This window comes from Ursus maritimus, unplaced genomic scaffold (genome assembly GCF_017311325.1).
Source record: "Ursus maritimus isolate PB19 unplaced genomic scaffold, ASM1731132v1 scaffold_3, whole genome shotgun sequence".
Taxonomy (NCBI): Eukaryota; Metazoa; Chordata; class Mammalia; order Carnivora; family Ursidae; genus Ursus; species Ursus maritimus.
In genome coordinates, this window is record NW_024425563.1 from 40,151,665 (window position 1) to 40,178,421 (window position 26,757).

The 26,757-nt window shown below is 39.6% G+C and overlaps 1 protein-coding gene across 3 annotated transcripts in view; it reads left to right on the forward strand.

Annotated features, from left to right (window-relative positions):
- AOAH (acyloxyacyl hydrolase) overlaps nucleotides 1-26,757 on the forward strand; it is a 176,864-nt gene that overhangs the window by 10,012 nt on the left and 140,095 nt on the right. For all 3 annotated transcript variants that reach the window (XM_040644102.1, XM_008686500.2, XM_008686501.2), the window contains exons 2-3: nucleotides 8,388-8,483; nucleotides 24,582-24,648. In XM_040644102.1, the coding sequence (XP_040500036.1) occupies nucleotides 8,388-8,483; nucleotides 24,582-24,648 (163 nt within the window). The remainder of the gene's footprint in view (nucleotides 1-8,387; nucleotides 8,484-24,581; nucleotides 24,649-26,757) is intronic.

Consider the following 26,757-nt stretch of genomic DNA (forward strand, 5'->3'; position numbering starts at 1 on the left):
ATTTCCTTTCAAAATTGTCTAGGTATGCATTTATGGATCTTGTTTATTACTTTCGGATCTTGTTTATTATTTTGTTTGATTTCTAAATCTGGATGGCTAAGAAAACAATCTAAAATCAAACACTTTTTTTTCAACAAAACATTTGTAAGAACTTTGGTAGTAGTAAGTCTTTGCTAGCATGTGGAAATTTTTCAAGTTAATAAGTAGGTTTGTACATAAACACTGTTGGGCATAGTCAAAGATCATCTAGTATTTCTGTATATCCAAAAGTCATCTATCTACCTATCTATCCCTCCATCCATCATCAGCCTATTCTTCTTTCTATTCATCCATCTGTCCATCCACCTACCCACCCACTCACCCATTCATCCATCTGTTTTTCTATCCATCTGTCTTCTATCTCTAAGTATCTATTTTAGAATTCAAATACAGAAGTGAAAGGAAAAAATGAAGCCATACATTTTCTGAAATACAATCTGATTAATGGTTTTAATGATAAGGTCTGACTTGCCATTTCGGATTATACAGAGGACATTTCTCATAAACTGATGAACTAATTCTGCAGCTCCAATTTTGACAACATATATGAAGTATGCATTAAGATAAAAGATTTTACTTAAAATATTATATAGGCAAAACTGTATTGAAAAGAACAATATTTCAACTTCCCAATTCTTTCTGAGTATATTAAGTTCTAACAAGCTCTCTCTAGGTGAGTTGTAATAGGTATAATTAAAAGAGGAGTCTTAGTAAAACTTTTTCATATTTTAGTATACTTCCCAGACATTGAGAAAAAGAAAGACTCCATTGATTAGGTAACAAATGTTTTTGCAAGTCAGGTGGTTTCTAGTTCTTCGCTTTCAACACAATTGAAGGGGCACTTAATGGAGTTGTCAGGTGATGGATCATTTGGAATAATTTCCAATGATAGATCACTTTAAGATTTCTGACATCTAACTTGGAGTAAAAGAATTGAGTGACATTGCTCTATCAAAAGTCCTTTTACTTAAGTAAACATGTTTTCTCAGCACCTACGTCTTTAAAAATGAAAAATAGGAACACGTGTGATACTGAGCCTTGCCTGTTTACATCAGTAAATACTATTCTTCAGATATAAGTACTAATCAAAAAGGCCAATCATCTCATTAAGAAGTGCAATTCCAATAAAATTTTACTTTCATTACTTAGGAATTGTTTATCAAATTGACAATACATATTGCTTAGAAAAGTTAATTTTACTAATAATGAAAACTCTATCCAGAAGAATGTTTTAATACTTAGAGTTATAGTCACAGGAAATTAAAGTTTTCATTTAAATTTTATTCATATTTTAAGTGTTAAGAAGTATAACAGTGCAATCAATAAAATACTTTCAACCGTAAAAATATATTACATTGGGATAAAATTCTATAGTGGAAGAAAAATTCAAGGAAGTAGACTTTTTATTGAAATATGAATTCAAGGAGAGGGATTATCAACATAAATTTCTCACTGTGAAAGAAGAGTGTGAGCTTATATTTTTTTTCCGTGGATGTGAGTAGGTATAAATCACTATAGTATTTAGATTCCTTTGGATACATGGAGAGTAATGTATGATTTCTACTATAATGTTTACAGTCTGCCTAGAGTTATACTCTTTGCAACTATTTAAATTGATATCCATTAATAAGACCTTAACATCCACTAAAATGTGGAAGGGGTACATAGCTTTTCAAATTTCCTTTAGGGGGTACAAAGCAAAAAATCTGAAACCATTGGTGTACATTCTAGACTCTAGAGCTTTTGGAGCCCATGCTCTGTGGTCCGCCCTTCAAGGCTCTTCAAGACGGGACCTCTTCCTATCTCTCTCACTCTGTCTTTCCCACAGACATTGGGACTTGGCCAACTCTTCTCTTTCTCACACCCAAGTCTTTAAAAATGCGACGCCTGTCTTCCTGAAGGCCTTTCCTGCCTTCTTCTGTTGCATGAGGTCCCCCATTGTCTAACACTCAACTCCTCCAGGAAACTGTCACCAGGGACTCAAGGCAGAGTTAGTCTCTTCTCTGTGCTTCCAAAGCATTAACAGTTCCCTGTACCATAGTGCTTATAGGCTGCCGGGACTAGACTGTCTTTCTATCATCCGGCTTCCCTCCTGGTCTGTGACTTCTCTTACTCATGTTTGTATCCTAAGCCTCTGAGCACGTAGCAGGTGCTCATAAGTATGCACTGAATTAATAACAGGATGGGATGGCTCCTGTCCTTGTACTCTCATTTCTTTATTATTAGCTTTTTATATATTTCTAAATTAGCCAAGCCAACCATCCTGCCTCTCTCAGCAGTTTGCTTATTTCTTCTCACCACCATTGCTTGCGCTCTGCTCAGCCTTGAATGCGCTCAGCCTCTCACCAGGAAATTGCCTTCTCTCATTGCCAAAGTTCTCGCGGAAGTTCGAAGTTTGGAACTCACCGAGCATTTTCTCATAAAGACGATGTTCTAGGTGATGGTCGGGTTAGGCCAGGGAGCCTAATCTGCCCAAATGGAGTGAAAATACCAGCTATCAGCAATCAATCAACCTTCAGCCGTAGAAAAGTAAACGCATTATTGATACTGCAATATGTTTCTCAAAGACCAGTTTCTATTTTAAAAAGAGTCACGGAGAATATGTCTTCGCCCTGTGGTCTCAGCAGTTGGAATAGAAACTGACAGGCATTTGTGAAATGCCGACTCTGCTAGACAGTGTGTGCACGGATCACTTAAGTCTCACAACGCCTTGGCCAGGTGTGTCCAATAGCCTGTACTGAGTAACAATCCACTCCACACTTCCACGACAGTCATTCGTTAGCTTACAATTCTGTGGGCTGGCAATTTGGGGCTGGGCACAGTTGGGGGGGTCCTCCCGCTGGTATCCCCTGAGTTCACTCCTGCTGATGTATTCAGCTGGTAGACGGTGGAACGACAGGGGCTGGATGATCTAGAATGGCCTCATTCACAAATGTAGTAGTTGGCAGGCTGTTGGCTGGGGCACCTTGATTTCCCTTCACGTGGCCTCTGCTGCAGGTTGGCTCAAGCTCACAGCTATGAAGTTCTAAGAGGGAAAAGTGGTAGCTGCAAGGCCTCTGGATGCTGGGAAGTAGGTCGCCCCTCCTCCTGGGAAGAAATGCAAAACCATCATGGCCATGCTTAGTGTACCACACACGTGGGCATTATTATTCCATTTGGTGGGTGCCAAAATCTGGGTTCAGAGAGGTTAACCATCCTGCCAAATACATCAGCTCACAGGATGTGAGTCCAGGTCTGTCTGACCCCCACATTCTTCTACTCTCTCCTGAAATGTAGCTTCTCCCTTCTCTTCCCTCCCTTCCATTCTCTTTTCCTCTCCTACCTACCTCTCCCTCCCTGGGGTGGGTGCTACCATCTCTGGCTTAGTTACTAATAGCTGAGGAAAACTAGACGGAGAGTAGAATAATTGTGAGTGATTATTTTCATACCTTTCTTGCTTATTTCCCTTTCTTTTCACCAACAAGAGAAAGGCCTGGGATAATGTAAATGTGTAAAGCCGTGTCCTCTGCTCCCACCCAAGCAGAGAAATCTGAGGAGAACAGAATTGAGGGGCACTGTGGGGGCCGCTTGGGTGTACAAAGTTATGTGGGTCCAATAGGGATTCAGGGGCCCAAACCTAGGTGTGGCATGTCCCAAACCGTGCTCTGCCCCTCCCGGGGCCCAAACCAGGAACGAAGGAGTCCGTTTTGATTCTCACTTTTCCTCACACTTCTTTCCTTCACACATCACTTCATTAATAAATTGTATTGGGTGACCCTCCGCAATAGATGCCAGATCTGTTTTTCTCTGTCCCCCTGCCACTCGTTAGTCTCTGCGATCTACCGTCATCTCTCTCCGGGACCAAAATAGCCTCCTACTTCATCTCTCTGCTCCTACCTTTGTCCCCTAAGGTCCTCCCTCCCCATGACAGCCAGCATGATAATTTAAAGACATAGATCAGATAGCAGCAGCCCCTTTCAACAAAACCCAGCCATAGCTCCCCATCGCTCTCTGGAAAAATCCCTGGAAAAATCTACAAATCCCGTGAACCTGGCCTCTTCCTTTCCCTGCACCTCATCTTTCACCACTGGGTTCTGGAGCCAGGCTTTCCTAGTTTTACGCCATGAAGTGGGCACCCGCAGCCCCCACCTCTTACAGAACCTGTCCCAACTCCTCATGATCCTTTCCATTATATTAGCCATTTGTGTTCTACAGAGAAGCCTTCTTTATTGACTCTAGCTAAGGTTTATAACACCCCCATCCTCCTACCCTCTGCTAATTCACCCTGTTCTTTTTCGTCATAGCACCTAAAATTATTTTTAATTTTGTGTTTACTTGTTTACAATCACTTTTCTCTAATAGAGTATAATCTCTAAGAGGGTGGAAACTCTATCAGTTTGTTTTCAGCATGCACCCAGAGCCCAGCCATAATGCCTCCATCTAGAAGGAACTCAATACATACCCTGTTCCAGTCCAGGCTCCCCTGCTTACTAGCTACATATTTGGCAAGGTACCTAACCTCTCTGAGCTTCTGTCTGCTGGTCCGTAAAATGAGAGCAGTAATTCCTACGTCTAGGAGTGGTTGCAAAGTTTGATAATGTATGCAAAACACTTTGAAAACTATAGGGCAGGGGCACCTGGGTGGCTCAGTCGGGTAAGTGTCTGCCTTCAACTCAGTTCATGATCCCGGAAGCACCAGTGCCAAGTGCTTTCCAGGCTTTTCCATGAAGTGTGGGCTTCAGACAAATGGGAAATCTTTTAGCCTGCTCTCCACAGTGGCTGCATTTCCAGCCAGCACGGATATGATTATAATTAGACTTGCAAGAGTCCTGTTTCATTTCAAAAGGATTCTGAGTGTAGTCTGCAGCCTACCTGAGGTATGCATCCAGAAGCAGATCCCTGTGGCAGATGTTTTTATGTGGGCCCATTCACGTCTTTTCCTACAATATCAGGAGTGTCTGTTTCGATTACACTCATTAGTCTCAGAAGCCACGTGAGAAGAGATTTGCCATATGTGAGGTTTCAGATGGTGACCACTGAGCAAAATGCACAGCTCTCACTGGCTCTCATCACTTCCTAAATGAACAGTAGCTTGGACAAACTCACTTTAGCAGAGCCGGGCCTTTTATTAGCAGCCAAAGAATGGTCTGTAATGGGAGGAATTACTCTGCTCATGCATCTCTCCCAAGGAAAACATTCTTTAGCTTGTCAGGCCCATGGAACCTCTTATTAGAAACTACAGCAAAGTCAATTTCTCCATTCTTGCCAACTGAAGGATTCAGAACACACCTCACTGCAGACGCTAAATTAACAATCCAGCTGGAAGGGGAGTTGAGCCCACTGGAAATGGGCGGGGATGTCCAAGTGGGCAGGACTCAAAGCTGAGCCCAACCTGGGTGTTTACATAGTTCAAACCCCATTACCCACTTTTCTGCAGAGCCCTTTTGATCATAACTCTCCACTAAGGCAGAGTGAGGGTAATGGCAAGATCCACCCGATCTTCAGAGACAGTTGACTTTTTTTTTTTTTGGCTCCTTTTTATCTAATGATTTCCAATTTTAGCAAGCGGTGCTAAGAAGCCACCAAAGTCATAAGAGTCCTTGATGGGATTCCTCCGAGTAGAAGAAAAACCCATATCTATAAGTACAAAGAAGCAGGTTGGTTTTGAGCAGCACTATTCGCTTTGCATTGATCCTTCCAAGCCCTGGTTAAAACAAAGGCACACTTGTATTTCAACTTCACGCTGGGTGAAGCCGTTCATTGATGAAATGCCAGATGAAGTGATTGTTATGCAAGATTTCAACCCAATCTCCACCGCCTTTTTTTTTTTAAGATTTATTTATTTGAGAGAGAGAGTGCATGCGTGCACATGTGCAAGTGGGGGAGGGGCAGAGGGAGAAAGAGAGTCCCAAGCGGACTCCCTGCTGAGCTTGGAGCCATACTCGGAGCTCGATCCCATGACCCTGAGATCATGACCCAAGTCAAAGCCAACAGTCAAACGTTCACCTGTCTGAGCCACCCAGGTGCCCCTGCGCTGCCTTCTTTGATCCTGAGCTGCGAGTCATGACTATTTGCTACAGAGTGTGCTGTTTGACTCAACAGAGCACTGGTTGCTTCACACCACAGTGGGAAGTAAACCATGCCCTGTGCCTGGCAATAAGACAAAACAGAGTAAGCAACATTGTTGGGGAGAATGACCGAGTTGGAATACAACTTCACGTGCACCCATTAAGCTTCTTCTATGCCATATGTGAGGTTTCAGATGGTGAACTGACAACTGCAATGTCACTCCAGTGGTTCTCAATCAGCTTGCGTCAAGTCAGCAAACCTCTCTGTCCCCAGCTTCAAACCAGGCCCTACATCAGGCACTCAGAGTCAGAGTTAAGGCCCCATTCCCACCCTCCAGGAACTTATGGTCCAACTCTAAACTCTCAGAAATGAAGTTACAGAAGAGTAGGTAACTTGCTTCAAGTTGCACTCTTTGTAACTGACTGACCCAGCATTTGAACCCAAGCTTACTTTTTAATTCAAAGCCTTTCCCTTTTCAACGATACCACACTGTATCCTCTTACCACACTGCAATATAATTATTTATAATTGTTTTTCAGTTGCAGCTATTAAAATTTATTTGGCTTCACCTAACTTAGGTGATTGGCAGACATAAACTAAGGTATCAAAGTATATTATAAATGTTGAATATATTCACATACGTTAAATATATCTTATATATTTAAAATAAAAATGAAATTGGTTTATCTCTGGGTGATTTAAATGATGTTTATCTCATTTACACTATTCTGTATTTTTTGTTTTCTAAACTGAGATTGCATTGCCTCTGTATTTTTGAAATGTTTTTAAAATAAAATATATATGAAAAAAATATATATGAAAATGCTTTTTAGACTTAAAGTACTAATAAGTATTAGCTACTAAATTCATTGCATGTAATAAAACCCTCAATGCATGGATTAGGTTAAAAGCACAGCTAATCAACCTTGATAGTTGATGTTGATAAATGCCCGGGTGCTCTCAGAACAGTAAGACTGGTTTTCAAGATCACACTATTTCAGATTAGGTAAGTTCAGCTTTGTCTAGCTTTATCTGCCTAGAAATGTTCAATTGTACTATCACATCTGTTATCAGCTACCTTCCCTCAAGGGGTCCTGGTAGAAATCTGGTTTTAATGATACTGCAAGTGAATTTGGGTTCCCAGCTCCTTGAGCAGATGGATAATAGCAAGCTTACTACTGGACCAGGCACCCTGGAACTTCTTCATTTGGGATATAAGCCTTCTTTTGGCTCCTTAGAAACCAACCTCTGCTAATAAATGCCACTCCTCTTATCTCAAGGAGACCTAACAATTTCCTCTCACAGACTTACTGATCTTTGGCCAACCAACCCTTTGTGTATAGAAGAAAGAGTCCCCTCCCTTTGGAAAAAGGAGGTTTGGGCTTCCCCAGGCATTCAGGAGATCAAGACTGGTGAAAGAATTTTCTAAGGAGTGTCAGCCTAGCATTTCTAGGCCTATACACTTATATATCAAGGTAGCTGAAGGAATATATTTCTGATTTAATCTGAGGTTCCTTCTAGACACTTATTATATTGGTACATGCTTTCAAGCAGAGTGCTTTACAGCTGGGAGGTAAAATGATATTTTACAATAGTGTTATGATTTCAAAGGCACATTCATCGCACTGTTATCTCCCTTAATCATTACAGCAGACCTATAGGAAACTTATTACCTACTTTGCAGTGAGGAGACCAAGTCTTAGAAAGCCTGGATGGTGAGTCCAAGATTCAAGGGCAGGACTCCATACCAGGTCTTCTGACTCCAAATGCTGAGCAATTTCCACCACTTTTCTAAAATTAAAAAACTGACCCTAGGTCACAGCTGAGCATGTATGGGGTGGGAATGATCCTATTCACAATGAAGCCATCTACTGCAAAAAGGAAGAAAAGGAGAGAGGAAAGCAGCCAATGTCTACTGAGCTTCTACTCTGTGCTGGCTGATTTATTTCTGCACCATCTTCTTTAAATGCCATGTCTTTCTCCCATGTGATCAAAATAGAAATAAACAAAGATTCAGTTACCTCCCCAAAGTCAAATAGCTTCCAAGTAGCAAAACTGAACTGACAACCAGTCTTTCTGATCCTCAAACACACCATCTTAGCACACTTCACACTTCACTACAACTCCCAGTGCCTTTATGCACATAGCTGATTTTAAAAGGCTTAGCAAACAAAAGTTCTGGGTTGTGGAAAGGCTGGTATTCCTAAGGACACACATGTATCCCTTACTTTCCCCTGGCCCTCCCGCATGGTTTTCTTTCTGACACCACTGATGTGTTCTTCTGCCCCCTCCCCTTGCAGCCTGTGTGGCGGTAGTATCCGTGATTGAACAGCTCGCTCAAGTACACAACTCCACGGTGGAGGCCTCGATGGAGAGACTCTGCAGCTACCTGCCAGGTAAATACAGAAAAGGTCATGCAGCTGTGGGTCTGCTTCTTCATTTGATTTTTGAGGCATCATGAGTGAATTTATACCCTACACCTGCTTATGGAGAAGAATGTGATTATTTATGTGAGTTGATATTCTTATGAGGCTCATAGAAATTAAAACAAGCACACACACAAAAACCACTCTAGGTAGTTTTGTTCTCCGACATTTATTTTCCATCATGGCAGGATGAGATTGCTGTGGACATTTAGGGAATAAAATGAAGAATGGCTAATTGTTGTTTCGTGTGTTACATTTACAAGGATTTGCCCAACTGGGGTTCATTGCCTTAAGTACCAAGAAGGTCAAAATAATTTAAAAAATGGATAATTTTCAATGATTTATGTTAATTTAACCACATGCACATTCCCAGACGCACCACAGCCCTACCAACACAGAGCTTTGTTTAGGCTGAGAAGACAACTGGTCTTAAAGCCCCAACTGGGAAAATAATCTGGGAACATTCCATGGATTTGAACAGGATCTCAAAAAAATCATCTAACCCATCCTCAAAAAAAAAAAAAAAAAGAGGAACTAATTGATGATTTAAACAAGCTGTGGGTGGGAGGAGTTAAGATGGCGGAGGAGTAGGAGGACCCTGAGCTCCTCTTGTCCCTCAAACACCGCTAGTTACCAAGTCATTCTGAACACCCAAGAAGTCGGAGGCCTGAGAGAACAAAACTGCAAGTCTGCAAGTAGAAACGCCACCACCTTTTGGAAGGTAGGAGGTGCGGAAATACTCTGGGGAGACAGAGCTGTGGAAACCGGGGCGGGGAGGGAGCCTGCTTGGGCAGGCTCCCGTGAAGTATTGGACGCAAAATCTGAACTTTTAAGTTCCCTACCGTGGGAGACGAGCCTGGATTAAAGGTATTCAGGTGGCCAAGAGGGGCAGAATCCCGGGAGTGACAGGGCGGTCTGAGAATCCCCTGGGTCGCAGGAAGAGGGTGGCACCAAGGTGCTGTTCTGTTCCCAGGCGTAGGAGCGGGAAGCCCGCAGAGAGCAGCGGGTCTTGGCGCCAGCTTTCTGCTATAAACTGTGAGCCGCCGCGGGGTCTGGGGACCGCTTTCCTGGGACCGGCAGGCAAGCATGGCGAGAACCTCCCCCAGAGGAACAGTGTGGTCCGAGGGGCGGGGGACCCTGAAATTTGGTTTTGAAATTTGGTTACCCGCCTGAGATAAAAAGGCTTGGACACAGGCAGGGTGAATGCAGGGTTCTGACAGAAACCGGGGACACAAATAGGGTGGCTGATTGCTTTTCTGTGAGGACTCACAGAAGAGTAAGTGATGTGAACTTTCAGCTCTGAGGCTGGAGCAGGGTACCGCCATATTCATCCCCCAATCAGCCCTGAAAGCCTGCAGGAAGCAAAATCAGCGCCACCTAGTGGAGGCTGGAGCCCCTACACCAAGCCTCGCCCCGCCCCGGGCCCTGGAGAGGTGTTTCACAGAGACAGGTTAGCCTGAGAATCAATGCAGCGGGCCTCCCACAGAAGACCAGCATAACCAGCTAGCTCCCACCAAGTTTATGGATCATAGAGTGCTGCAAAGGTTCAGCTCTAGGGGAGATAGAATCGAGCTTCCTTTTTACTTTTATTCTTTAGTTCTTTTATTCTTATTATTTTTTATTTTCTTATATTTTCCAATTCCTTTTTTTAATGTTTTATTTTTTTTTCAATGTTTGTACCTATACTTTTCATATATATATTCATATATATTTTTATATATTGATATATATGCATATATATATATAGTCTACTTTCATTTTATTTTATTTTATTTTATTTTTTATTTTGGGATCTAGATTCTTTTAAGAAGGAGACCAAAGCACACCAGGATCTAGTTTGTTTTTTGGGGGTTTTTTTTGGTTTTGGTTTTGGTTTTGTTTTGTTTTCTGGTTTTGTGGTTTTGTCTTGTTTTTTATCTTTTTCTTTGTTTTTGTTTATTTTGTTTTTGTAGTTCTTTTTTCTCTTTCCTCTTTTCTGGACAAAATGACGAGATGGAGGAATTCACCCCAAAAGAAAGAACATGAGGTAGAACTCATTGCCAGGGATTTAATCAATACAGATATAAATAAGATGTCTGAACTAGAATTTAAAACAATGATTATAATGATACTACCTGGATTTTGAACAAAGCATAGAAGACACTAGAGAATCCCTTACTACAGAGATAAAATAACTAAAATCTAGTCAGACTGAAATTAAAAATGCTACGACAAAGATGCAAACACAAATAGAGGCCATAAAAATGAGGATGGGCAAAGCAGAGGAGTGAATCAGTGATATAGAAGATAAAATTATGGAAAATAAGCCAACAAGAAGAGAGAAAGAAAGGTAATGGACCACGAAGGTAGATTTAGAGAATTAAGTGACTAGGTAAAACGTAATGACATTTGTATCATGGGAGTCCCAGATGATGAAAAGAGAGATAAAGGGGCAGAAGGTTTATTTGAATGAATTGTAGCTGAAAACTTCTCTAATCTGGGGAAGGACACAGACATCAAAATCCAAGAGGCACAGAGAACTCCCATTAAATTCAAAAAAGCCAGCCAGCACCAATGCATATCATAGTCAAATTGACAAAATACACAGACAAGGGAAAAATCCTGAAAGCAACAAGGGAAAAAGGTCCTTAATCTCTAAGGGAAGAAGACAGATCAAGTTCCCACAGAGACTTGGTGGGCCAGAAAGGGATGGAAGGAAATATTCAACATGCTGGGTGGGAAAAATATGCAGCCAAGAATCCTTTATCCAGCAAGGCTGTCATTCAGAATAGAAGGAGAGATAAAGAGTTTTCCAGACAAACAAAAACTAAAGGAGTTCATGACCACTATACCAGTCCTGCAAAAAATTTTAAGGGCGACTCTTTGAGTTGAGGAAAAAAGGGCCAAAAGCAACAAAGACTAGAAAGGACCAGACAGAATCACCAGAAACGCTAACTCTACAGGTTACACAATGGCACTAAATTCATATCTCTCAATAATCACTCTGAATGTACTTGGACCAGATCCTCCAATCAAAAGACATAGGGTATCAGAATGGATGAAAAAACAAGATCCATCTACATGCTGCCTACAAGAGACGCGTTTTAGACCTGCAGATTGAAAGTGAGGGGATGGAAAACCATCTATCATGCTAATGGATGTCAAAACAAAGCCAGTGTAGCCATATTTATATCAGCAAACTAGATTTTAAAATAAAGACTGTAATAAGAGATGAAGACAGGCATTATATCATAATTAATGGGTCTGTCCATCAGAAAGATCTAACAATTGTAAATATTTATGACCCCAACTTGGGAGCACTCAAACGTATAAACAAATTAATAATAAACGTGAAGAAACTCATTGATAATCATATAATAATATTAGGGGACTTTAACATCACACAGTAATGGATAGATCATCTAAGCAGAAAAATCAATAAAGAAACAGTGGCTTTGAATGATACATTGGACTAGATGGACTTAATAGGTATATTCAGAACATTTCATACTAAAGCAGCAGAATACATATTCTTCTCGAGTGTGTATGGAACATTCTCCAGAATAAATCACGTACTGGGTCACAAATCAGCTCTCAACAACTATAAAAAGATTGAGATCATACCATGCATATTTTCAGACCACAATGCAATGAAACTGAAAGTCATCCACAAGAAAAAATTTGGAAAGACTTCAAATACATGGAGCTTAAAGAACACCTACTAAAGAATGAATGGATTAATGAGGAAACTAAAGAATTTTAAAAATACATGGAAGCAAATGAAAATGAGAGCATGACAGCCCAAAACCTTTGGGATGCAGCGAAAGCAGTCCTAAGAGGGAAGTATATTGCAGTACAGGCCTACTCAAGAAGCAAGAAAATTCTCAAATACACAAGCTAAACCAGCTCCTAAAGGAGCTAGAAAAGGAAGCGCAAATAAAGCCTAAAGCCAGCAAAAAGGAAATAATAAAGATTAGAGCAGAAATAAATGGTATAGAAACAAACCCCAGCAGAATGGATTAATGAAACTAAGAGCTGGTTCTTCAAAAGAATTAATAGAATTGATAAACCCTTAGCCAGACTTATCAAAAAGAAAAGAGAAAGATAAAATCACAAATGATAAAGGAGAGATCACAACACCACAGAAATACAAACAATTATAAGAGAATCCTGTGAAAAATTATATGCCAACAAACTGGGCAACCTGGAGAAAATGGACAAATTCCTAGAAACTTACAAACTACCAAAACTAAAACAGGAAGAAATGGAAAATGTCAACAGACCCATAACCAGGAAAGAAACTGAATCAGTAATCAAAAATCTCCCAAAAAACAAAAGTCCTAGGCTGGATGGTTTCCCAGGGGAATTCTACCAAAAATTTAAAGAATAGTTAATACCTATTCTTCGCAAACTTCTAAAAAATGGAGATGGAAGGAGAACTTCCAAGCTCATTCTACAAAGTCAGCATTACCTTGATTCCAAAACCAGACAAAGACCCCACTAAAAAGGAGAATTACAGGCCAATATCCCCGATGAACATGGATGCAAAAATTCTCAAAATACTAGCAAATAAAATTCAACAGTACATTAAAAGCATTATTCACCACAATCAAGTGGAATTTATTCCTCAGCTGCAGGGGTGGTTTAATATTTGCAAATAAATGAACTTGATACACTGTATTAATGAAAGAAAGGAAAAGAACCATATGATCCTGTCAATAGATGCAAAAAAAGCTTTTGACAAAATACAGCATCCTTTCCTGATTAAAAAAAAAAAAAACAAAGTAGGGGTAGATGAAACATACCTTCATATCATATATGAAAGACCCACGGCTAACATTATCCTCAATGGGGAGAAACAGGGTCTTTCCCCTATGGTCAGGACAAGACAAGGATGTCCACTCTCACCATTACTATTTAACATAGTACTGGAAGTTTTAGCCTCAGCAATCAGATAACAAAAAGAAATAAAAGGCATCCAAATGGGCAAGGAAGAAGTCAAACTTTCACTATTTGCAGACAACATGATACTCTATGTAGGAAATCCGAAAGACCCCACCAAAAAATGCTAGAACTCATACATGAATTCAGCAAAGTCACAGGATATAAAATCAGTGTGCAAAAATCCATTGCATTTCTATACACCAATAATGAAGCAGCAGAAGAAGAAATCAAGGAATCAGTTCCATTTGCAATTGCAGCAAAAACCATAAGATACCTAGGAATAAATCTGACTAGATAAGTAAACAATCTATACTCTGAAAACTATAGAACACTTATGAAAGAAATTGAAGAGGACACAGAGAAATGGAAAAGCATTCCATGCTCATGGATCAGAAGAACAAACATCATTAAAATGTCTACACTACCCAAAGCAGTCTACACATTTAACGCAAGCCCTATCAAAATACCACCAGCATTTTTCACAGAGAACAACAAACTCCTAAAATTTGGATGGAACCACAAAAGACCCCAAACAGCCAAAGCAATTCTGAAAAAGAAAAACAGAACTGGAGGCATCACAACTCTGGATTTCAAGCTATACTACAAAGCTGTAGTCATCAAGATAGTATGGCGCTGGCACAAAAACTAGACACATGGATCAATGGGACAGAATAGAGAACCCAGAAATGACCCTCAACTCTGGTCAACTAATCTTTGACAAAGCAGGAAAGAATATCCAATGGAAAAAAGATGGTCTTTTCAACAAATGATGTTGGAAAACTTGGACAGCAACATGCGGAATGAAACTGGATCACTTTCTTACACCATACACAAAAATAAATTCAAAGTGGATGAAAGACCTTAATGTGAGACAGGAAATCATCAAAATCCTAGAGGAGAACAGAGGCAGCAACCTCTTTGACCTCGGCTATAGCAATTTCTTACTAGAAACATCACCACAAGGAAGGGAAACAAAAGAAAAGTAAACTATTGGGACTTCATCAAGATAAAAAGCTTCTGCACGGCAAAGGAAACAGCAAAACTAAAAGGCAGCCTATGGAAGATACTTGCAAATGACACATCTGATAAGGTTTAGTATCCAGAATCTATAAAGAACTTAGCAAACTCAATACCTAAAAAACAAATAACCCAGTTAAGAAATGGGCAGAAGACATGAATAGACAGTTTTCCAAAAAAGACAACCAGATAGCTAACAGACTCATGAAAAGATGCTCAACATCACTCGTCATCAGAGAAATACAAATCAAAACCATGATGACATACCATCTCACACCTCTCAGGATGACTAAAATTAATAACACAAGAAACAACAGATGTTGGCGAGGATGCAGAGAAAGGGGAACCCTCTTGCACTGTTGGTGGGAATGCAAACTGGTATAGCCACTCTGGAGAACAGTATGGAGATTCCTCAAAATGTTAAAAATAGAATTACCCTATGATCCAGCAATTGCACTACTAGGTATTTACCCAAAGGATACACAAATTCAGATTCAGAGGGATACATGCACCCCAACGTTTATAGCAGCATTATCAACAATAGCCAAACTATGGAGAGAGCCCAAATATCCATCAACTGATGAATGGATAAAGAAGATGTGGTATACATACACAACGGAATACTCCTCAGCCATCAAAAGAGTGAAATCTTGCCATTTGCAATGACATGGATAGAGCTAGAGTATATTATGCTAAGTGAAATAAGAGAAAGACAAAATACAATATGATCTCACTCACTCTGTGGAATTTAAGAAAGAAAACATGAATATATGGGAAGGGGGAAAAGGAAAAAAGGAGAGAGGGAAACAAGCCATAGAGACTCTTGATAAGAGAACAAACTAAGGGGTGATGGAGGAAGGTGGGTAGGGGGTGGGGTAGATGGGCAATGGGTATTAAGAAGGGCACTTGGTACGATGAGCATTCATTGTATTTAAGTGATGAATCACTGAATTCTCCAAAAATCAGCATGCATTGTATGTTAACTACCTAAAATTTAAATTAAAAAAAGGAATAGAAAGCATACTTAGCAAATTTACAGATTTGGGTGGAATAGGTATTATGTTTGATGATTAAATCATAATTTAAAATTATCTCCATGTTCTAGAATGATTAAAAATGATTACAAAAAAAAAAAAGTTCTGTATTTCTCTTTCAATCTCAACAAAATTAAGAAAATACTGATTCTGTTTCCCCTGTAGAATACTATTAGGTCAACAGTCACATTGGGTAAACTTCTTTGAGAGTCAAATTGTCATTCATTTAATGTTAAGAAACAAATTCATCAAGGATGAATTTTTTTCAAAGTAAGGAAGCTAGGCTAATGGCGGTTGTGTCTTAGATTTACATAGCACGCTGTGCCAACAGCACCAAAGCATTTCTGGAGGATTTATTGCATTCAGTCACAATATGTATTCACGAGCTAAATTTCTTGGAATTCAAACTAAAGACCAAGAGAGAATAATACACAAACACGTGTTTACAATGTCCCAGATTGACCATTGCTAACGTTTTGACATATTTACATCATCTTTCTTTTATGGAATTAGAATGTGGCAGATAAACTTGAAACACCCTTTGGCTTCCCCTTACCCCCAGTTCCATTCTCCTCCCATCTCCTTAGAGGGAACCACTCATATGAACTTGATGGGTATTGTTCTTGTCAAGGTTTATACTTTCACTTGCATGAATCTATAAACAATGTATGGTATTGTTCAATGGGTAATTTTTTAACCTGCTTTTGGTAGAACAAAACAAAGGTAGAAAGCCACACAGAACAAATGCATAGCTTTATCAGTTATTAAAAGGTGACTTACCTGGTAAACATAGCCCAGGTCAAGAAGGAACAGATAGGTAGCTACTCCAGAAGCCCCATCCCATCATAAATCACTTCTTTTGCCTAAAGGAACAACATCTTGAATTTTACTGTACCCTTTTTTTTGCATTGCTTTATAGTTTTGTCATCCACGTGAGCATTCCCTGCACTATAGTCTTGCCTAGTTTAAAATTTGTGGTATGTCTTTTAAGTCTATTTTAATCTACAAGCTTTCTTTCCATCCCTTTCTTTGCCATGTAATTTAATTGTGGGATTTGCCCTGTAGAGTTTCCCACAGTCTGGATTTTGTGGATTGCTTTCCTGTGGTGTGTTTGAGTATGTTGCTCTGTGTTCTGTATTTCCTGTAAATTTGGAGCTAGATCCAGAGGCTTGATCGGACTCCAGTTTGATTTCTTTGGCAAGACTGTAAGTGGTGAGGTTTTCTCTCATTGGGAGGCAATTAAATGTGGTTTTCTCTTTTTTCTTTTTGTGATATGAGTAGCTGTTGATGCTCAATAACCAGATCTGTTAGTTCACTGGGAGTTGCAAAATGGTGCTATTCTAATATGTCATTTATATGATATTTAGCGGTGGAAATGAGTCAGAGACACTTTCCCTCATCCTCATATTTTAGACATGTTTTCCCCACAGTCACTCATGGTATTGTTCATAGTAGGAAAGGCCAGATACATGCCTGATTCCTTTGCTCTACTTGCCAGTTTTCAAATAATTCATTGCCTTTCTATGATCATCCCATAGTAGTCAATCACTTTTCTTTAAAATATCATTATGAACTCTTGAATTTATACATATTTCATGAGTTTTGGTCTATTTCAATTACTGTCCTTTTGTAACTCAAATTGTCTCATGTTTGACCAGTGGGAACTTCTTCAGGTTGGCTCCTGAGTCCTTTTGACACAAGCCTAAGTAACCTTTGATAGCTTCCTCGCTAACTGATATGGCAAGATGTTCCAGCCCTGTCTTGTACATTTCCAGCCAAGCTTGAAATCAGTCATTTCTCTCAAAAGCTCTGATTTCCGTTAGTGAAATAGTATTTTAAGACCACAATCTGGGTGCGTAGAAATGTTCATTGCTACTGAGTTGGTCATTCTTTCTAGGCCTCTTCAGTAGACAATGCTAGAAAAAATACATATATTTACATATACATATATTTACCTATATTACATATAATTTTAAGACAAAATGTCTAATGAGTTCATACTGACACTTCAAATTCAGGACTACAGGATTTTTCCCCCCACAGGATTTTCATCTTAATCTCCTCTCTATCATATCTTTATCTCCTTCTTTCCACACTTGAAGTCCTAATTCTCAAGGACAAAGTGATAAAATATCCCATAATTACTCATTCACCTATCCCTCATTACACATATAACAGTCTCAGAATATCAATCCTAGTACTGCTACCATTAATATACTTTATAATCACAGAGAGCAGTTAAAATTGTTTTTTGCGTATACTTTTCCCATTTCTCCACCCTTTATAATCATTGTACTATATGACCTGAGCATACAGCTATTACGTACAATACCCATTCCCTGCCCACCCTCACTTTGGCTCAATCCCATCAGCAACTATTTGATCGATGTTCACCATCAGCCCTTATGAGAATACCTCTCTAGTTGAGTTGCTGTCTAAAGCTCATTCCTCAGGAAGGGCTCACGGGAACAATATTCCCTGAATTCTTGCATGTCAATAGCAAACTGTGCCCTTTACACTTGAAAGTCAGTTGTTTTTCTAAAGGGTATATAAATCCTTGGCACACNNNNTTTCCCTAAGTATCTTAAATGTGTCTTTAAAAAAACTTACTGATAATCTAATTCCCTTTTTCTTGTAAGTCACTTGCTATTTTCGCCTAGAAATTCAAAGATTTCTTTTTCCTCTTCTTCAGTCATTTAACTAGAATGTGTCTTGGTATTAGTTGTATGTTGATGTCAGGCATGCAGTATGCTCTCAAGTGCATTTGGTTTTTTAATAATTTCGGGAAAGTTGTTTACTTGTTCAGTTTCCTTGATTTGGTTTTCTTTTTCAGGGATTTCTAATATCCATATTTTGAATCTTCTTTGCCTCACCTCAGTATGTTGCCTCTCTCTGGAATACTTTCTATCCCTTTATTTTTTATCTTGAAAGTTTTTCTCTTTTTCACGTTGTATTTTTCTTAAGACTTTATTCAGTTCTTGTGTTCACTCTAATTTAGACTTCATTTCTCTTACAATCTTGTATTCTTCCCTGAGTTCTTTTAGTCCATGTCTGAGTTATTCTAATTCTGACTTCTGTTGTTCTTTCATGACTTATAGCATTTTATTAATGCTTCTTAGCTCATTTCGAAATACTATGTTATGTTTTAATCCTTTTTTGGGCTTGATTTTCTGGCATGCTTTTGCTCTCTATAGGGATGTGATTCTGTTCCTTATTCTTTTTTTTTTCTTATAATAACTTTGTATGGGAGTTGACCTAGATACATTTCTGTTGCTCATTTTTATGTGAAATTAGTTTTCCAAAACTCTTAAAAAGAGAAGTGGTTCAGGGTACTTTTCTAAATGCACAGAACTTTTTCTGTTGTTCTTCTGTAGTGTTAACACGCACACACGCGCGCACACACACACGCACACACGCACACACACAAAACACAGCAGCCTGCTTTCTGAGAGAGTTTCTGACCGTTCCCCTGCACACTTTTATCTGGATTTTGCTCTTTCCTTTGCTTCTGTCCAGCTCAGTGTTGTTTCCAAACCCAGCAGTTCCTCCTCAGTGTGTACGCTGTTCTGGGGAGGAGCTCTGGCGGTCAGTTTCTACAATCTGTAGATGCCTGGACAGGCCAACCCCTTAGTCCTTCTGCCTTGAGCCCCTTGCACTCATCTGCTGTCAGAGTGGGCAAAACCCCTCCCGGTCTCACCTGCTGTTCTTTCATTGGCCCGCCATACTTTCTAGGTAATACCTATAGGCTACCTGGGGATTCACCTATTCTCAGGTTTCTCTGGCATTCCATTGCTTCCCTTTACTTTCTTCCACGTGGACATTAATAACCCACAAATCTTATAGCTGTGATTGGTTTATCCTTGCCTAAATGGGTTTCAGGGTTCGTGGAGATACCTACTCTTGTTATAACAATTGTCCATGGGTTTTGGGTTTTTCTATCCAGGAGCTTTCCACCGCCACCCCCCCACCACCACCACTTAGGTAGAAATTCAAAGAAATTCCAAAACTCTACTGCCTCCAACATCATCTTTCCAGAATCCTCCCCATGTGGGATTTTACTTTCATATTAATGTCTACTATATGCATAGCTCTGCAACTTCTGTTTTTCACTCAGCAATATGTTTTTGAGATCTATAGATCTATGTTAAGACATAGAGACTTAGGTCAAGCCTCTTAATTACTCTACAGTTCTTCACCATATAAATGTCCCATATTTTACTGACCCATTCCCCTATTCCTGGACATTCATAATCTATTATAAACCTTGCTTTGTCTTTTCACATCTCTGAATTAGAGAAAGAAGAGAAAAATATTATTACCATTTCACAAAAAGGAAAAAAGTGAAAAATAGTCATAATTATCATTAAGACTTGTTTTGATTGGTTGTCATTTCCATGTAACAGACCACACTCACACATATCACCATTTGTACCTGGTGTTTGATTTTCTCTTTTTAGGCAAAGTTGTATTTTTTTTATTATAATAATATTTTTTTATTATATTATTTTAGTCACCATACAGTACATCCCTGGTTTTTGATGCAAAGTTCGATGATTCATTACTTGCATATAACACCTAGTGCACCATGCAATACGTGCCCTCCTTACTACCCATCACCAGCCTATCCCATTCCCCCACCCTTCTCCCATCTGAAGCCCTCAGTTTGTTTCTCAGAGTCCATAGTATTGTTCAAAGATGAAAGGCTCAGTAAAAATCTTCCTTCCTAGATGACCCTGCCCTACTGTCCTAGAATGTTGTAACACAGCATGGACCAAGATTCCTGGTCTTCAGTGTCCGGTCTGGGCTCCTGCTAACTCAGCACAGGACATTTCAGAGTCTGCTGAGGTAAATGAGAGGCTGAAATTCAGATTCTGGTAAAATAAAAGTTGACACTTTACCAAGGGAAGCAAAGTAGGTATTTCAGTTTTCCACAGTGGGTTACCTTTCAGTTGAAGGAATTTCAAAGGATTAAGAATGCTGCTTGGGGTTATTTTCGTTTTATGAATTAATGCTTTACCTCTGGATAGAAATAAGGTATTCAGTGCTCTTTCATTGTAATGCCGGTGGGCATTACTGTTTCCATGTTATGGATGTGGAACCCAGCATGCCGAATGGCCATGCAGATTGTAGAGGGTGGCAAAGATAGTCTCCTAGCTCAGGATTTCTCCTTCTTGAAATCAGAATAGGCCTGAACCATAGTGCCTAATTGCACCCAGTATTGCCTCCTGTCTGGTGAGCCAGGAGAATGGGGGACAGAGGAAGTGAAATTATGGACTTCAACACACAGGTATGATTTTAAAAATTATTTTTAAATAGTTTTGCTTTTACCTCCAAAGCAAAACAAGTTCAGAAAACATAACCTTAGCAGACTGAAAGCATGTAAGCAACATTCTTGAGAATAATCACTCAATAAATCACATTGGCCTTTCCTTGCCTGGGAAAATGATTTCTTTTTTCTTTTCTTTTTTTTTTTTTTTTTTAATTCTGCAAAGCATTACTGACCTTCAGTTTCACCTGCTGCTTTTGCCTCTGGCTTTCATTAGTAAACACCTTGGAAGAATCTCAGAATTGTTAATGGAAAATGATTAATGGAATCATTCTCCCTAGGGGTCAGCAGACTCATACGCCCTGAGACCTTTGCTAGAACTTCACTTTCTGGGGTCACCTATGCAAACATCTTATCTTCGTGGACTATGATAGCTAAAAACTCATGTAGATTTAAAATGAGGAAGGCAACTCTCCTCGCGTTCTGGAGGTTCTGAAAATCTACAAACAAACTAGAAAACATAGCCTCAAAACTAGCTGTGTGGTCAGTTAATCTCCCTGTGCTTCAAATCTCTCACCAGTACTTAATGTATCACAAAGCCTGCCATACCTGGAGTAGATGAAGCAGCAAATAAAATGTCCTAAGTACGCTGAAATGCACATTACAAATAACATGGGCTTTTGGAGTAAAAAATTTAATCTCTTACTGAACCATGTCATAGATCTGTGATTTGGGGCCTTAAGCTCTCTAAACCTTAACGTTCCTCCTTATAGAACAAGGGTAAGAACAAACACTTCCTCAAAAGTTTCTGATGAGAAACTTCTTCATGGTAAATGTGAAGGTGACTTACTACCTATAATGTTCTGGGTTTTATTCACACACACGTGTACACCTAATGTATGATGATGGCTCACTTGCCCCTTTTTAACCCTCCTTTGCCCTTGGGAATGGCCACATTTTTTTTCTCCTGTGCTGTTCCAAGTCTGACTCTGTAGAAATTAAATGCTCTTGTACCTTCCTGGTCACAGTTTAACTGTATACATTTTGCATCAGTAACAATCTTTTCCGTGATTGTATCAGTAACGGTGAGCTTACATCTGATCATGCTGACTGGGCCCTATCCGGCTTGCCCTGGAGACTTTGCCTATCTCCACTCTGTGCTGATCTAGAATTTAGCTGTCAAGGGGCCATCTCATGCTGCTGTTGCTGTTGCTCCAGGAGCCCCCCACTCTTAATCATCACAGAATTCATCTGAGAAATGATCACAGAATCCATTCGAGAAATGGATCATTCGGATGGTCAAACTCAGAGAACACGGAGAAACTTGCAGCCACTTGTTTCAACTTGAGAAAAACAAGGTTCTAAAAAATTACACACACACACACACACACACACACACACACACACCATCTTTTATTTTACCAGAAAGAAGTCATATTTTCTCTTTCAAGCAGTACTGCAAGAGGAAAATATTGCCCAGCTCTCGGCTAAACTAGTTCTACGTTAGGCATGCTTGAAACTCACTTGCAGAGTGCTTTGCCAATTCATGTAATTTTGAATGTCGGTTACATAATTCTCCCAAGTTCCTAGATGGGCTAGTGAAGGAGACTGAATCCCTTTCGCACATTTCTCAGATGAGGGAATTGAAACCCAGAAAGGGTAAACCACTGAAGGGCAGAAGCAGGTCGACAGGGGCTGAAATCCAAGCTCTGAGTCCTATGACATCAGAGGCTCTTGACGCTCTCCACTGCAGTGCCCCTGAAAGGAGCACCCAGGGGGAAGAGATGTTTTTACTTTAAAACATGTGTATTAAGGTATAATTCACATACTATGCAATTCACCCATTTAAAATGTATAACTCAATGGCTTTTAGTATATTCCCAGAAATGGGCATCCATCCCCATGATGAATTTTAGAACATTTTCAGCATATGAAAAAGGACCCTCGCACTTCTGAGCTGTCACCGCCCCAAATATCTATCCTCCCCAGACCTAAGCAACCACTAATCTATTTTCTGTCTCCATGCGTTTACCTCTTCCGGACATTTCCTTTCTTTCACTTAGCATAATGTTCTTAATATCCATCCATGTTGTGGCATGTTGCTTCATTACTCTTCATAGCTGAATAATATTCTATTGCATGGATATAGCCCACTTAGTTCATTCATTTGTAAGTGGACATTTGGGTTGAATTGTTTCCACTTCTCGGCTATTTTAAATAATATCTCTGTGAACATTCGTGTACAAGTTTTCGTGTAGATGTATTTTTTTATTCTTTTGGGTATATACCTATGAGTGGACTTGTTGGATTATACGGCAACTGTACGTTGAACCATTTGCGGAACTGTCAGACCATTAACCAAGGTGGCCGCACCATTTTATGTTTCCACCAGCAGTGTATGACGATTCTAATATCTCCACATCAGTACTTGCTATTATCTGTCATTTTTAATATAGCATATCATAGTGGGTATGAAGTGGTATCTCCTTGTGGTTTTGATTTGCATTTCCTTAATAGCTAAAGAAGTTGAGCATGTGTTTATTGGCTATTCATATATCTTCTTTGGAGAAAATCTATTCAGATGCTTTCTTTAGGTGTTTGGTACTAGTCACCAGTGAAGCCATCTGGTTCTGGGCTTTTCTTTGGGGGAAGCTTTTGATTACTAATTCAATCTCTTGTTATACATCTATCCAGATTGTCTGTCTATTCTTGAGTCAGTTTTGGCAGCCTGTCTTTCTAGGAATTTGTCCATCTCATCTAGTTATCTAATTTGCTGACATCAGATGTCATGGTATTACCCCATGCTTCTTTTCATTTCTGTAAGGTCAATGTGGGGATATAGTTTTAAATTCCTACCTCAAAAGCATAGTATGTTTGAAGTTCCTGCTTTATTGTAGAAAAAAAAAAAGTCCTATGAATAGATCTATGGTAATACAAAAGTAATATTTACATTATTTACTATTGAGCACAAATGAAGTCCTAGAGAGATTTCCCCGTATTTATCCTGTTCTTTCACTACCCTGTCCTCCAAGCAAGGTGTGGGTAGCCCAGTTTGAGATAAGCATGACAAGATAAATTCTCACCAGGGAGAGATTCCCAGCTCTTCCCAGGACGGCCCATCTGTCCTAACTGTGCTAAGGTTCTAATTCCCAAGGTTTCACAGTGGACTCACAAACTAGAAAAACAGGACTAGAGAGTTCACAAGTTTCATTGTACAGATCAATCCACAAAGCATCCCTGTACTGTCACAATGGAGAGGAAAGAGATTGGTTTGTGTGTGTGTGTATGTGTTGTGTGTTTGTGTGCGTTGGTGGGGAGTGTCTGTGTGTCTGTGTTCTCTGGGGTAGATGGAAGTGCAGGGATCTTGACAGTCTCCTAATTCTGGAATACCAAGGCCAAAAATAAATAGCCAAAATGCGATCTTTTTTTCCCAAATGAACACGAAAGAAGAGCATTTTTAACAAAGCTGTATTTCATATTGTTTACTTTAAAGTGAGTCCTATTTCTTTTATTTCAACAAAGGAGATCTTAAGCAACATTCAGAGGTTCCTTGCTATACAAAAGAAAATAAAACCCAAAAATTTAACTGTATTTTTGTAATAAACTGGTGATGTTTATCATGTATGGTAAACAAAGTGGTATTCACATAAACCTAAGATGATGTTTTAATGAATACATTAACTGTAACATTTCCCCTAAACCCTTATAATCACTTGAATTAATGATAAATTATTCAGCATCAATTCCTAGTAAAGATTATTTTTAACTCATGTGTTAAAGTCATCAGAATAAAAAATAATCTATTTCCCCTTCTTTATTTCTTCTTAGAGAAGCTGTTCTTGAAGACCACCTGCTATTTAGTGATAAGAATGTTTGGACCGGACATCATAAAACTGTGAGTATGCCGGCACATTAACCTGGGTCAGTTGCGGGGACGTGGGGGCAACAGGAAAGCTGCCAGGCAGCCGGTGCCCCTTCCAGCAGGATGTACTCACCGAACAAGGGCTTGAGCTGTGTTTCTGTTCTTGTTAGTAGTGGAACATTCAGACCTGACTCAGATCTGTTGTCCCCCAAAAGCTCCCCTTGGGTCACAGTGTGGCCCCTGGCTCGATTTCTCAAGAGCCTTTCAGAAGGAATTTTACCAAGAAGTAAGCAGAGCCTACGTCCGGACCTAAGCATTTAGCCCCTTCTCCTGAGCTCCCCAAAGAGTCCCAGCCTTTCTCTTCTCTCCCAGCTTGGGTCCCAGGCTATGTTCTTAGGTTCTTCTCCTCTCTCCTCCCTCACGGGCTTCCTGGCCCTCTCCGCTTCCCTAGCCCCAGCTGGTGCCCCTCAGAATCCCGCACAGGTGCCATTATAATCTGTCTGCTTCCTTCATTCTCTTATGTTTCTTTCCTTTTTGAGCTTAGGTGCACTGGATCAGATAAATCATATTCCTTCCTATTCAGGACATTTTCTCATCAAGGATCCATACATGGCTTTCTTATATTTATTATTTAGTTATTTATTAACTTTGAATAATGTGATTAGCTTCCAAACCCACCATCCCAAACTAAGTCTAGAAACTTGGTTATAATTTAACCATCCAGTCCCTCTGCCATTCATTCTCATGCTTTTCTCCATCCATGTAATAAAACCCATGTTCATCTTTCTCTTGCTTTCCTTTTTCTGTAGTTTTAGTATATATGTATATATACTTATGTTAATATATTATGTTAAATTTCTATATGTATTTATGCTAATAATTGATAATGACATATTAATTACAATTAGCATATAAGAAGTATATGTCAATATAATGTAGAAAAGTAATCTTAATAGAATATTTATGGATTAATATCTTAATGATTAATGATTATAATTAATGGTAATATAATTACATAAAATAATTAGAATTTTACTGTATTTATTATATATATATTTCTTTAAAACATATTTTAGTTATTTCTTTAATTTATGAAGAGAGGATAACATTGAATATAATCTTTTGGGACCTACCACTTAGATTTATGTGTCTAAGTTTCATCCATAACATAACATAGTGTCATTGCTGTGGTTCATTCCCTCTGACTATATAGAATGTTGTGTCTCTACGAGAGTCTATTCTTTCACTCTCCCATATGGGTTTTCGGGTTGTTTACTGGTATTATGATGAATATTCTTACGTGATTCCTCTTTTATATGCCATTAAGCCTCAAAGCAGAGAGGCTCAGAGGCATCATTCCCCACAAGTAGGTAGCCTAGAGCTGCACAATTTTAAAGACAGGAGGAACTTAAAATCATACGGTCCACAGTGGTAATCAGTGCTAGGGCTTGCTGTGCACCTGCCTGTATTAATATGTACCTCACTCTATTATGGTAAATGATTTCTATCGAGCCCCAGACCGTGAGGGTTTGGAAGGCAGAGACGCTTTCTTTTTAACTCATACTTCCTAACTGGATTCTAGGCTTGCAGGCCTGCCCGTTGGCCTGCAGGTCAACAATCCGCATACTAGTTGGCCAAATATCTTTTAAATACCAGACTAATGTGGCACGAACATAAAATTCTTCAGTCTTCACACTTTTGCAGGATTCTGTAGTGACATACACAGGGCTATTTATAAATCAGTCCCTGAGGACATTTTCAGATTCATCCCTCCACACTCCAGATCACTTGTAATTCCCCACACATACCAAGAGGTTTTGGCCTCGGGACATTTGCATAAGGTGTTCCCCCTGCTTGGTGCATCCAAAACCTCCACCCCGGACAAATTCTACTTTTTTAGACCTCAGCTCCAGGGTCACTTCCTCTGGAAGCTTTCCTGACCCTCTGCAGGCTAAGATAGATGACATTCCCACTGCTGACACCACACACACACACACACACACACACACACACACACACACTCCTGGGACCCTGTGCAAACCCTAGCACAGCACTTACCACATCTTTGTGTAAATTCATCCTCCATGGACTTTTGTGAGTCACTAACTAGATTGAAAGCCTTCTGAGAGCCAGGACTGCATT